At 38.8% G+C, this 13,709-nt stretch overlaps 1 protein-coding gene across 2 annotated transcripts in view; it reads right to left on the bottom strand.

The window, feature by feature from the left end:
• GLRB (glycine receptor beta) overlaps window positions 1-13,237 on the bottom strand; it is a 47,311-nt gene extending 34,074 nt beyond the window's left edge. Inside the window, exons 1-3 of one of the 2 annotated variants that reach the window (XM_005486334.4) lie at window positions 13,087-13,237; window positions 11,509-11,662; window positions 225-331 (exon numbers count right to left, since the gene is read on the bottom strand). In XM_005486334.4, the coding sequence (XP_005486391.1) occupies window positions 225-331; window positions 11,509-11,630 (229 nt within the window). In that variant the 5' untranslated portion in view covers window positions 11,631-11,662; window positions 13,087-13,237. Of the gene's footprint in view, window positions 1-224; window positions 332-11,508; window positions 11,663-12,970 lie in introns of both variants that reach the window. The other variant, XM_005486333.4, reaches the window with a different exon arrangement.
• Between the last annotated feature and the right edge of the window lie 472 nt (window positions 13,238-13,709).

Genomic DNA, 13,709 nt, shown 5'->3' with positions numbered 1-13,709 from the left:
TACTATTATGATAATGAAATCCTAACATATTATCTTTCATTTCAAAAGGATAAATATCTTCTGCAGCTTCACACTATCTAGGGAGGTTTCCATTAAAAAAAAACCCCAACAACAACAACAGATATTTAGCTTGCGAGTATTATATCTACATAATTTTTCTCTGTGTGAAAAGAGAGAGAATTAAAATCCAAAGAATAAAAAAGAGGCTGAAGTATCTGACAAACCTTTGAAATTAGGCCTTATCCTGGGATCATAGCTGAGCAATAGTCTATTCAAGATATTGCTTGTAGAATTAGCAGGTACTCTTGCAAGGTCTTCAGCTGACTGCTGCCTGTAAAAAAAACGTTCATTATTTGCTACCAAGACAAAAATAACTGCATGCTTAAACTGATTTTAAAGTAATGCCATAAATGCCTTTTCACAAGCAAAAAAAATTCATTATTTTCAGGTGCCATACTGTATAGTCTTCCTTTCCTTGAGAAGTTTCAGTATTTTTCAAGAAACTACTTGTGTAATAAACACAAATGCTCTCTGACATAGTCTTAACTGTAAACTTGGAAGCAAATACACTACAATTCACAAATTGTTCCCTTCCCTCCTAACAAAAATATGCAGAGGGACATGATTTCTTCATCAGTAGAAAGCAGCCACATGAACTATTTTTAGTGACTGTCAGATTAGGAACCTTAGTAAATTGACAGCCACTTTGTAGGTGCCAAAGCATGCAGAGGCTTTTGGCAGTCTCCGGCTCTCACATGCCAGCTATTCCACCCAGAGCTGGAGGATTGCATAATCTCTTTGTCAAGTGCTAATAAAAGCTTTACTACAGAAAACAAGGCCTTGGACTCTCGTTTTGCAGAGGGAATTTAAACATCTTCATTACCTTGTCATTATTGTGCTGGGTGTTAAATGAAAACCATTGCTGCAATTAAAAAAAATTTGTGACAGGTAAATGTAGCTACAAGAGTACATGAAATTGAGTGTAATAAAAAGCAATATGGGTGAGTCAGTGCCCTCCCCAGGTATTTTAAACACCAAGCAGGCTCATAATTGTATGTAAATGAATTTGAATATTTCCAGAACCTGTTTAGTGACTGTTTCCAGTTTTGAATTCTGTCTCATAATCACTTTTCCATCCCTTTTATGATTACTTTGCTGTCTTTCTGTCATTATAATTCAGTAACCAGGATGCCATGTAAAGATAAGAGAAACACCCTACATAGGTATAATTCATATGCATCAACATTATCACCTCTTGCAAACTAATGTACAAATGTATGTTTTAAAATTATCAAGTTTATTTCCTTAATGTTTTCCATAATCAGCATCAGCTGCAGTTGCCTTCTTCACCCTGTAGTTTCTTTTTTTCATTATTGTCTCCTCTACCAATGTCAGTTTGACAGACCTACAGGTTATTCTGTATAACAGCTAAGTTTTTTTTTCTTCTTATCCTTCAGTTTCCTTCATGTCCTCTGGGATTTCTGCCTTATTTAAACATTTTTTGAAGAAAATATTAACTCTACAGAAGGATCTTGACCAGTTAAAAAAAAACTAACAAAAAACCACCGCATGAATGTATTAGATCTCCTGATTTTAAAATGTCCAATTATGGTAGCTCCTGTTCAGCATTTTCTTTATTGATTACTGAGAAATTAATTAATTAATAAATATCAGCATAGCATGACACTGGCATTTGATTGAAAACTGGAGATGAGACCAGAGCCTAGCCCTTGAAGAGCTTTTATTAATAACCTTACCTTTAAAAACAACTGCTTTAACTCAAACCATAAGGGCAAAGGGAATCAGATTTGCTGACTTGGTAGCACTCACTATGCCTTCCCAAAGAGATTTAATCTTCTCAGTTAATGTTTAACAACTAAAATATTTATAAATAAAACTATGAAGGAGTTCCCTATTATTAAAAACATGTCAACCATTATGAAAACATAAATGCATTTTATTATATCATAGTTTCCTTGATACCCATTGAGCATTTTATTGTTCAGGAAAAAAATAATCAGATTTCTGTCTTCTTTGTTGCATTCTGAAACCTAAAGCTGCATATCTGCTTAGCTAGCTAGCTTAGCTTAGCTTTCCTTGTATTTGCTTGATGTTATAAATGAGAAAAAAATTATGGCAATAAAATGGCACTAAATCCTCCTTGAAATTTTGACTACTAAACAGTAATTAGCAGGATAATTATGCATTTCAAAAACTACACAGAGATGTACCTACCAAGAAATATGTATCCAGGAGGATATCTTAAACTATAGGATGCAGGAAAAGAATTCTGGAGCAGCATTAAGTGGCTGCTGTATATAATTCCCCACCCATCTCTTGCAGTAAACACACTATAACCTCAGTGATCTGTAACAACCACATAGGTGAATTCTTCCAGCAGAACTTCTCCAGAGATAATTGGTCTTCTAATAAAAAAGGAAGCATTTACTTCTAACAACATTTATTAACTTCCTGTTATGTATACAGATTTGCATGTTCTGTATATAATAAGCCTCTGCTAATTTAATATTAGAGCAATTAAAAAAGGAATATGTGTTCTAACTCTTTTCTTAATAATTGAAAAATTCTCTTTCAAACAATCCTCCCAGGGCTGAGTTTTTATATTTTACTTAGAATTGGATCATTATGCAAAAGAATTTGTTTATTTCTTCATTTGGTCAGGTAGCTGGACTAGATGATCATTGAAAGTCCCTTCCAGCTGAAATGTTCTGTTCTATTCTATTCTATTCTATTCTATTCTATTCTATTCTATTCTATTCCATGCGATTCCATTCCATTCCATTTCTGTAATTTTGAGATGTGTTTGGTTTTCAGTGATGACCTTTACCAATGAAGAGGTTGCTACAGAAATACCATAAACCAGCTTTGTATACTTTTTGTGCTGTTACCACTAGCTGGACAAAAGGAAAACAAAAGATAAAGATTATTTTCAATTTTCTAAAAAGAGCAATTCAGAAATAAATGTTCATTTAGCTATTAAAAAGGCAGGCAAACACTCTGTATGCTGTGTTTTATCAGATACAGAAAGGTTCATGCCACTGCTTCCTTGCAAGTCACAAATTAACATCTAAAACATCTACATCAGATGTCTACAAAAGGTACACTTATAAAATAATCTACTTCGTACTGAAAATTTCTTTCTAAATTATGTATGTCCAGTACAATACATTATGAAAACAAATCCAAGCAACAACTAATGAACAAACTTAATTTTTTTTTTATTTTTGTCATGGGTTATACAAAAAAGTTCATTAAATAGTGAAAACAGTAATCTGAACTACACAGGATAACATGGGCATATAAATGAAACACAGATGCTCATAAAAAGTAATGAGGAAAAGAGAAAAAAATTGGGAAATTAAATGAGTGAGCAACAAACAGCAAAAGAAAGCCAAATAAAGCTGACATGTTTATTTGTCTCTTCAAGTAAGAGGAATGAAGTGGCAGCTTTGTAAGATCTGAGCTGCACTGCAGAAGTATATTAATACAAATATCTGTTCAGGTTGTTTGTTCAAAAGCCATCCAGAAATTGGGAAAAGGAGACTTATTGCACTGGAAAGACAGTGATGGGAAGAACAACAACAGCATAGCTTGCTGGTAAAGAACACCAGAATCACATCTTGCACAAGTCCTTGGGTTGTGTTTTGAACTTACACAAGTGTCCTTGCTTATCTAAAAACCAAGTGAAATCCTTACACATTTGTCCTTGCTTATCTAAGAATCAAGTGAAATACAATGATATTGGCTGCTTTGAGTTAGGAGGACAAGCACTGAGATTCAGTAATTGCTACTTTTAAAGGTCACTTCGAATGAAGTCGTTGAAATAGCTACTGGGAAAAAAAAGCTCTGCTGAGTATCAGTCATATTTTCACTGTGGTTCTTTTACAGCATGCTGTCATTAAACTACCATCATTGAACAGAACACAAGGAAACTTCACCACAATAACTGGATTTCTTTCTGAGAGCCTTGCTGACCAAAATGCCAAAACTTCACCTGCAAATCAATACATCAGATGTGTTCCTTGGGGTGAGTTAAGAAGTTAACCACACTTTTATAGTGACAGATGAGCTAAAAGACCTAATGAGAGAGTTAATGGGATGTGTTAGGTGCTTGGATAAAGAGGTTGGAACTATTAATGCGAGACATTTACCTACAGCCATAACCACCCTGGCTTAATTGGCCATTATGGAATGAATTAATGAGAGGCATATTTGTATATTACATAAGACAAAAAGGATTTGAGCTGAGATCTGCCTTTCTAGAAGAATCTTACTTCAGTGTGCTAAATGCTGAGTCCCACATAACAACATACCAACTGAGAAGTTATTTACCATTTTTTCTAATTCAGCCTCCAATTTTCCCACTTGTTAAAAGCTGGTAACTTCGATTTCCACCAGTTTTAGCATGCATTTTAATGCATTTATTTCAACCTGTGTTGAATGCATGTGGAGCTGATGGAAAGCATTTAGAAACAGGAATGTAGCACTCTTCACGGTAATTCATGAGTTCTAAGCAAGGTACAGTAAATACCAAAGGATAAGGGCAACAGAAGCCTCACAGTTGCTATGAAAAAAATTAAAAGCAAGTAATTGTAAAGTTAGAACTTTCCCTACCAAAATTTTTTACCTAAGTAACAATTAAAAAAGCCCACACAACCAACATAAAAATACTTAAACCCAAACTGATTTTTCTGTCTCTGAACAAATAAAATGGAAAACAGCTAGCATTCTTGTATACACAGAAGTATCTTCACTTCTTCAAACAGTGTCCTCACAATCCAGAGAGAAAACAAGGTACAGTTAGTCTTTTGCTATAACATCCCTGTGTGAAATGCCTGATGTTTCAGAGGTTACATCTGAATCAAAGAATTGCTTTACATACTGTATTTCACAGGACATGCAGTAAGCTGCTCATCTCCTCTTCCAATGCAGCTCTACACATTTTATCACTGCCCTTGAAGATAATGACCAACATTTTAAGTTGATGGCAACAGGTAATTATTATCATAATTCACTAATCAAAATCCAGAATTTTAGATAAGCAGATATGCATGACAAAATGAAGCATGTATTATACTTGGTTTGAAATTTATATAGCTTTACATTTGTGTTAGGCAAATATGTCAGAAGACATTATATTTCTATAGGTCATCATGACATTTATTCTCTCAGAGCTCACCGAAATTACAAGGAGTCCTTTCCACATGCAGTGCTATAGGAGGAAAGAATATAAACAATATTCTACACAAACAGGAAGGAAAGCATTTTCATAGTTCTAAATTACTGACAGATAAAAATACATGATGAAAACTGATGATGGAAACTGACATTTGAGTCATGCAAAATGGCTGTGTACATGTGAGAAAGATAAAAATAGGTATGGGGAACATAATATCTATTATCCCACCATATATTTTAAGTACAATTTTCTTGATATAAACTATCAGTGTTCTGATTTGCAGACATTTGATTTTTTGAATGCAGTAACTCTAAGCAAAAAAATAAGTTAATACATATCAATGACATACTATATAACTCTTCTGAGTTATCTCTCTTAATCTTTAGTATGTTTAATAGCTACATTTTCAAATTGTGCAAGGTGACTTATCTATTCCTAGGAAGATTCATTACAATTACTCCAGTGAAAAGTAGTATCACTAATTGCACTAAAACAATGGAACTCTGAGTCCCCATTTACATGCCTTCACGAATGCAGTTGATAGCTAAACACCTAAAATGAGACAGGTAGCTTCAGTACTGAAATTTGGAGGTAGTGCAGTGTGGTGAAAAAAAGAGAAAGGTTCCTTCATAGCTAATTTGGAACAGAAACCCAGATTAGACACCCTGAATTTTGAACTGTGAGTTGAGGGGGTGAAACAGCTCGTCTTTCATCTCATGTTGTAGACAGACCAAAGAGAAAAGTCTCCTAATGTAGACATGCAGACAACCTTCCTGCAGTTAGGCAGTGTCAATAACTGTTAGTGTCACTACTTCAGTCCTTGTCTTGCAGAAACCTCTTAAATCCAGCTTTGGTTTCATAATTCAACATTCCCAGGGTTAGACACCTTAAGTACTGTTTATATGGGAATCTGAAGTGCCTTATTAGTTAGTAAAATTGAGAAAGCAAGCTGGTTCATCTGCCTGCCACAGAGCTGACAGCCCCCAAACCAACAGAGCCAGGTTAGCATGGTATTTCATCCAGCCTGAACTGGTACTGATCTCAGCAATGTGGTTTTTTGCTGAAGTTAGCTTGCTTGCTCCTAGCTTAGGCATCTCTGCATCCCACCAAAGTCATCACCTGTGACCCTTGTGCATAATGGGTGTCTTGCGGTGTCTTGATATAGCACAGGATGCTTAAATGCATCCAAGCATTTAAGCAACATTTTGGAATTAATTTATCTACATTAGTTTCATACCCCAATGTTTCCTTTACAAATGCTCTAAGTATGGAGACAACAGAAGGACCTTGGTAAAATCTAACCACCTGCATGGTGGTGTAAGTGGAGATAAAAGAGAAAAATATAAGGAAAATATATAATTTGCCTTGACAACAGAATTTAGACCTATGGTTTTGCTTGGGCTTGGGTAAAGATGGTGCAATTCAACAGATACAAGTTTTTCTCAGTCTGGAGGTTGTATATGAAACACAGTCTGTAACTTTTCCACACAATTTTGGTGTCTCACCACTCCAGTGTCGAGAACGGAGCAAACGTTGCCCACCGAGAAGGAAAGTTACTGAATGAGAACCAGCCTATCATGCTTAACTACTCCTTTACAAGACAGCTTGGGTTTTGCTTATACAGCTTTATCTTTTACTGCCACCACATTTAACCATTTTGAAAACAAATTCGCAAACCTTCTGGAATGTGGCCATATCTGTCTGGGATCACAGCTTTCCATGAGAGTTACATGATACAGAATAATAAAAGCATTCACCAACTGCTGTTACTAAAGGGCAAAAGAATTTTTATAGGAACAAGACCTAGGCTCTGAAAAGTACTTATCATTGGAATGACTGTCAGATGTGTCTCCTTCCACAACCAAATTCAGGCTTTCCTTTCAACTTCATTCTACCTCCTCCCACAAAGTGCATAAACCCTTCCACCACACCTACAAATGAAAATGTTCACAGACTATCAAGTGTCTTCTAGATGATGGGAATGAAGAGAGACATGATGCCACTTTCCCAGCAATTACATTTTGGGGTTGATCAGATACAGAGGTGATGTATACCCAAACACTTGATAAAAAAGTTACAGTTCGTGAAGAAGTGGAGAGGAGCTACAGTGTAAAATATATTTTGAACTTTTACTTTAGTTTTAGTAGGAAGAGCATGTCAGAAGCCCAAAGTTAACCAAGAGAAATTTGAGGACAGAGTTTCATACAACTCTGCTTTAAACACATCAAAGCCTTTTTTCCCTAGATCCACAGTCTTTGCTGTTGTTTTTTAAAGAAGCTGTTTATTGAACCTTCGCATCTGTGACCTTTCTAAGCTTCTGCCCTGGCAGATGGCACAAGCCATGTTTTCTGGAGGGCTTAGAGGGCCATTTCACAGTTTCTGAAGTAGCTGATATGCTTTGTTCAATACAAGCCAAATATGATTTGTACTCTGGCTTTGTGCATAAAAAAGGTCTCTGTAGATATTATACAGTATTTAGTAAATCATCCTCAAGGATATAAATCTCCATGTGGACAAATGCATAAAGGTGAAGAGAGATGCTGTTTTCAAAGCACAGTCCAGACAAAAGGATGAGATTTAGGGACTGAGGTTTTGCTCTCACCATTGCTCTGGCATTAGGGATGCTGAGAGATCTTCTGAAGTGAAAGCTGTGCAAGTGAACAGCTGAGTCATCCTAAACTATAATCAACAGGGATAGCTGTGATGATGACCACAGTCATTACTGGTTTTGTTAGCTGCTATGTGACACTCTTACTTATCTATTCCTTCTCTAGTACTGTAATAACCAAGCTTCCCTTTCCTTATAGTTTCATTTGTCTAGAGATCTTGAGTAGTTTTGAGCAGAGACCTTCCAGGCTGCTATGGATTATGGAGATAACAGCAGCAGCAGCTCAAACACCATGAAATAACTGAAGTGTTTATTATGGTATAACAAAAGGAAAAACACTTTTCAGCAGTGCTTTAAGTCACAGCTAACTGTCCCACATGTTTAAGAAAAGCAAGGTATTACGAGGAATTATGAAGAAGTTAATAATAGCTAAGTAATAAAGTCTGTGAGCAGGAAAGAGATTAAATTAAAGTAATTTAATCCATCTGCAGCTGTATAAAAATCATCTGTATTAAGTATATGAAATTTCAAAATAAACTTTTTAAACAGTAATACACTTTTGTTTTTTTCTTGAAGAGATAGGCCTGATTTTTTTTTACAGATTTTCCATGGAAACAAAAGGCAGAAGTTTTGTTACCAAAGCTTTGTATTTCATTGCACTTTTATCTGTGGAAGCCAGTTTCTCAGATTTCTGGTGTAAAACTCCCTGTTATAACACTTAAGGCCCAATATGTCAATTTCTTTGTTAATCAGCAAAGATTCAGGAATCAGACAGAAGTATAATTATTCTATGTTTCACTTGGAAAGCCTGAGGTAAGAAGGAAAATTATCTAAATGTAGGATGTGAAATCTTACATCTGTTCTGAGAAAGCATTAAAGCAAAGTAAGAACCAAATGATTAAGCATCAGTTTCAAGAAACTCTTCAATAAAAACCTAGGAAAAATATTTTCAGGAATAAATGAAAATAAGATGACAAATCAAGCCACTATCACACAATGCACTGAGAAGTACAGCATCATGAACAATCACCAGGGTTTGCTCTAAGATACAAAATAGAATTTTCCTGATTTAAGGAAGGAAATATCTGTTTATGAGACAATAATGAACTTTTTATGGGGTTTCTAATCAGCTTTTTTTCATCTTATCCTAAGAGTAGTTAATTTTATGCCAGAGGGGTGCATTTGGCAAAAGCTTGTATTCTGGAGAGTCATAAAAGGAAAAGTTAAAGTATGCTTAATTTTTATCCAAGCAAATTCATGATAAAGTCCCAAGTCAGTCTTGTAGCCATCCCTTTCTTAACATCAAATTAAGAAACTCAGGCAGTAATATGAGATTCAATATAAGTTTTTCCTAAATAATGATTTGCATAGATTTGGATTTCATTATAAAGTTTGCAAGACTGCTCCGTATACAACTACTAATGCAGGTTTTTGTTCTCTCGAAGAATTAAAATTTAGCTTTTCACATGCTGCAAGGAGATAAAAGGCAATAATTTTACAGTTAAGCTTTAAACTTTATTGCACCAGTAACCAATGCAAATTAAAGGTGGATTAAGGGTTTAACTTATAAATGTACATTTACATTAGGAATTTGTACCATTCAATTTTATAAATAATACAAAAGTTTTTTGGTTAAAAATAAAATGCATTCTTCTAAAATATTTATTTTGCAATTACTAGAAAATTTTTCATTTAGACACTTCCTTGAGTAGTTTTAGTCAACCCTTATAGTGTCACTTGATTCCCTCTCCACTGCATTGTTTTGGTTAGATTCTGAGGAAAGATAGTTTGCTTTTTTCACAAAGAAAAAATTACTGCTAGTAGGCAACCTCTTTTACAACACTGAGTGCCACCAAATCATGAAGTTTTGTGAAAGATCATTTAAAAAATGCTGATGATTGGAAGTTTGCCAACAGCAGCCTGAGTTAAGAGAGCATTGGGCAGTTTCTCTGCCAGACAGAGCTGATTTTCATTGCTCATTCACATGACAGGTCTTCTAGATGCCAGCCACAGAAACAGCAACCCCACTATTACAAGTGGTTGTCCCTCAAGCTGTGAACTTCAGCCAAGTGAGATATGGACAACTTGGTCATTATTCAGGAGATCAAACAGGACTCATTGCTACAGCAAATCTTTCCAGCAGCACTGTAAAATGGATCAACAAGTACTGGATTCACCAGTATTTTTGCAGACAGATTCAACTGGAAAAGTATCACTTTGAAAATGATAGCATGTATTCAATGTTTTTTCAAGTGTATTGGTGACAAATGACATCATATTTAATGGTACCAAGAAATACAGGGCTCAAAATAAAAATAAACTAGAAAAATCTACTCCTTTACAAAGATAAAATGACATTGCTATTTTGAATTCTGATAAGACTAAGTCAAGAACAGGGGGAAATGCTGGCTATTTAAACTAGACCATGGAAGACCTGGATTCAGTTCCCAGCTGAACTCACTCCTAACTCACTTTCCAAGGGCTTCTGTTCTGATGACTGTCCTGGGAACCCTGACATTTCTCTTCTTGCTATAAACTCTCACAGTAGCTCAGACCAAAAGCCTCACTCAGAACTCAACTTTTAAAAAAGAAAGAATGGTAGGGGTCATTTCAGATGAGTTATGATCACATTTTAGACATACCTTAATGTACTCAAATCTAACAACAAATATAATTTTTTAGGCTTGATATAAAAAAAAAAGAGAAGGAAGACATGCATCATATGTAGAAACATCCTAAAATTTGAGGCTACAATTAAACATCACTGTCACTTTGGAACAAGTTGATTAATGCTAAATAACCAGTCTAACATTCTGTACCTCTTCTTTTATGGTCAAAGAAAAAATATGTTTTAACTTTTTCTAAACAATTTTAATATTTCAGTCATAGCAATTTTCTACACTTACTGGCAACTTATCATAGTCCATCAATCTTTTCCTCAGATATTTACAACGTAACACTAAAAAATGAGTAAGGCTGGCCAAGAAAATTATAAAAATATCACTTGCAAATAAAATATTGTTCTATGGATCACAATGTAAAGTGTGGTAGGCATTAGAAAGAGGGAGTATTTATAACATCAGTTAATCATAGGTGTCCAGAACACATCCTCTATTCAACTGGGCAATCACAGATTATAATTTCTGTATTTTTACAGGGAGACTATTCCATAAGTGCATACTTTATAGCAGCAATCAATACAGATACCTCCATAAAAGTTACAGAATTATACACGATTGATGAAAGATGCTGAAGACCTTAGTTCTATTCAACATGTAACAAGAATATGCGTAGGACAAGCCTTCTCTTACAGAACTAGCTAACCAGAAGCTGAAATTCATCATGACAGTTTGAACCCTCCTTGCTTTCCCCAATACACCTGCAACATGATGCTAGACAGCACAGCACTATGGGACCATGCTACTGTGAACCCATAAATAGCAAGGCACCTTAGCAAGGTGTTGAAATCCACCACAAGAAAAGCAACAATTACTGCAGCTTATATTTTCCCTTGCACTAAAACAGAAGACTTGATGTAGAAGGAACACAATGACAGATGCTGGTCAACCCATTCCCACCACAGACCCCATCCTCTCAGCAGAAAGCACCACCTTCTACTGCAATTGCCACATCATTTCCACTGTTAAAAACAGGGCAGGATCACCATCATACAAAAGCATAAAAGAAAGCAGGAACATACGATGGACATAGATACTGCTTCTTTTTCCCTTTTCCTTTCTTTGAAGACTTCTCTTTGGAATATACTTCTTCAACCCATAAGGAGAATGAGATGAAACATAAAATTGCTAGTAAGAACTTCATCTTGAAGGTTACACTTCAGAGAAATCTTCAGTCTGTGGTAAAAGAAAGCAGTTTATGTTAGTAGGGCTGGATATGGCAAAAGGAAATACATACCTGCAAAAAGTAAACAAATATTTCATGGGAGTTGGGTTTTTTTGTTGTCCTTCGTCAGTCGTTGGAGAGAGAATCTGCTCACATGTATCCCTGACATGAAACTGACTTCGGCAATTTCCAGAGTCAAGTAGCTTCCCAAAGTTGAAACTGACAGTAAGGAATAGATTTAAATGCAGATCTGCTTCAGTGTGTTTAAGAAATGTGATGTCTTTCAAAGACTGCCTAACTGAAAATATTCCAAGAAGATTGGAAAAGGGTTCCACACCAGAAATGTATCAACTGCATTAAATACAATGTCAACCAGTCATGTAGCAAGGCGAGGAACTGCAAAGCTCTCTGTGACCTTGCACAGATAAAATAGCAATCATTTCAACGCTGACTATGACAGGAGGTTATAAATACCATTTTATGTACAGAATTTAAACACAATAATTTTGTATGAAGCATTTGCACTGCAGATCCAGCACTGACAGGGCCTTGCAAAGATGACTAAACACAACCCGCAATACTATGCTTTATTGCATCGTGCTCAGCGTAATATTTAAACTTCTCTGGGGCAAAAGCACGTACCCCAAAGGCCAGGAGATGAGTCTGTGTTCGGCCAGAGGCAGCCCCACCTGCCCCTGGCCACACCACTGCGGCACCCAAGGCATTTTCTATTTGTTTGCCATTCCACGTATAATTCCCATACATTTCCTTGGGCCAACAGAAATCTCGCAGATGCCTCAGAACCTGCTGCATTTTCCACTTTTATTTATTAGGATTTTTCCCCGCACTGTTTCCAAAGAGCTGTGCCTCTCCCTCTTTTCCCCCACCTCCGGGAGGTACCGGGATGCTTCGGCTGCCCCTTCCCCAGGAGCTGCGGCATCGCCACCCCCCCGGCCCGGCCGGGAAAGGTCGCGGATCTGCCCCTGCCGCCACCGGCCCCTGTCCTGGCCTCCCGGCCCGAGGCCTCCCACGGCACCGGGGAGGGAGCGGCCTCCCCTCCGCGCTGCCGGCTCTCCGCGGGGAGCGGGAGAACGAGACGAGCGGGGCTCCCCTGGCGGCCCCGGCAGCACCCCCGCCCGGGCCGTGCCCCAGCGCCGCTCGCCGCCGCCCCACGGCGCTGGCCGAGGTGCTGACGAGCTCGGCCGTGCCGCCCGGCGGAACGGGGCCCTGGGGCCGAACCCTCGATCCCCGCCCGTCCCACCGGTGAGAGGGCCCCGCCCGCACACGCGGCCCCGCCGCCGCCCGCGCCCCGCGCTCACCGCCGGACGCTGCGATCCCCCCGCGCTCAGCGGCGGCGGCCCGGGAGCGGGCGGGCCATGCCGCGGCCCGGCCGCAGCGACAGCGCGGCTCCTCCGGCGGCGGAGCGAGCCCCTACCTCCGGCGGTGCCTCCGCGGCCAGTGAGCATGTGCGGCGCCGCGGCGCTGCCCAGCGAGCACGTCCCAGAGCCCGCCCACACTCGGGCGCTGCGCACCGGGAGGGGCAGCGGGGCCGCCGGCCCGGACCCCTGCCCTGCCGCCGCTGGACAAGGGGCACCGGCGGGGCGGTGGGAGGTGGGGAAGGGGGTGACGAGACGAAGCATCCTCTGGTCTCTGGCGGGAGGAAAATGCGTTCAATAGTGGTGTTGGGAGATACCTAACAGAGTTGGCAGGAACAAGAGAATATTAGCGGAGGGGAACTGAGTAGGATGCGAGGAAGAGGGAGTGCAGGCTTGCACAGGTTAGTGGAATGGTGGATCAATGGGCCGAGGCCAATTGTATCAGGTTCAACAAGGCCAAGTGCAGCATCCTGCCCTTGCAGAGCTACAGGCTGGGAGAGAGTGACTGCAAAGCTGCCCAAAGGACTCTGGAGCTGCTGATCAACAGCAGCTGGGCCAGTGTGTGCGCAGGAGGCCGAGAAGGCCAGTGGCATCCTGGCCTGGATCAGCAATAGTGTGGCCAGCAGGACCACGGCAGTGATTGTCTTTCTGTACTCAGCGTTGGTGAGGCTGCACCTCAAAT

Source organism: Zonotrichia albicollis, chromosome 5 (genome assembly GCF_047830755.1).
Source record: "Zonotrichia albicollis isolate bZonAlb1 chromosome 5, bZonAlb1.hap1, whole genome shotgun sequence".
NCBI classification, from domain to species: domain Eukaryota; kingdom Metazoa; phylum Chordata; class Aves; order Passeriformes; family Passerellidae; genus Zonotrichia; species Zonotrichia albicollis.
Note: the sequence above shows the minus strand (reverse complement) of the source record. Positions and strands in the feature narration are given on the sequence as shown.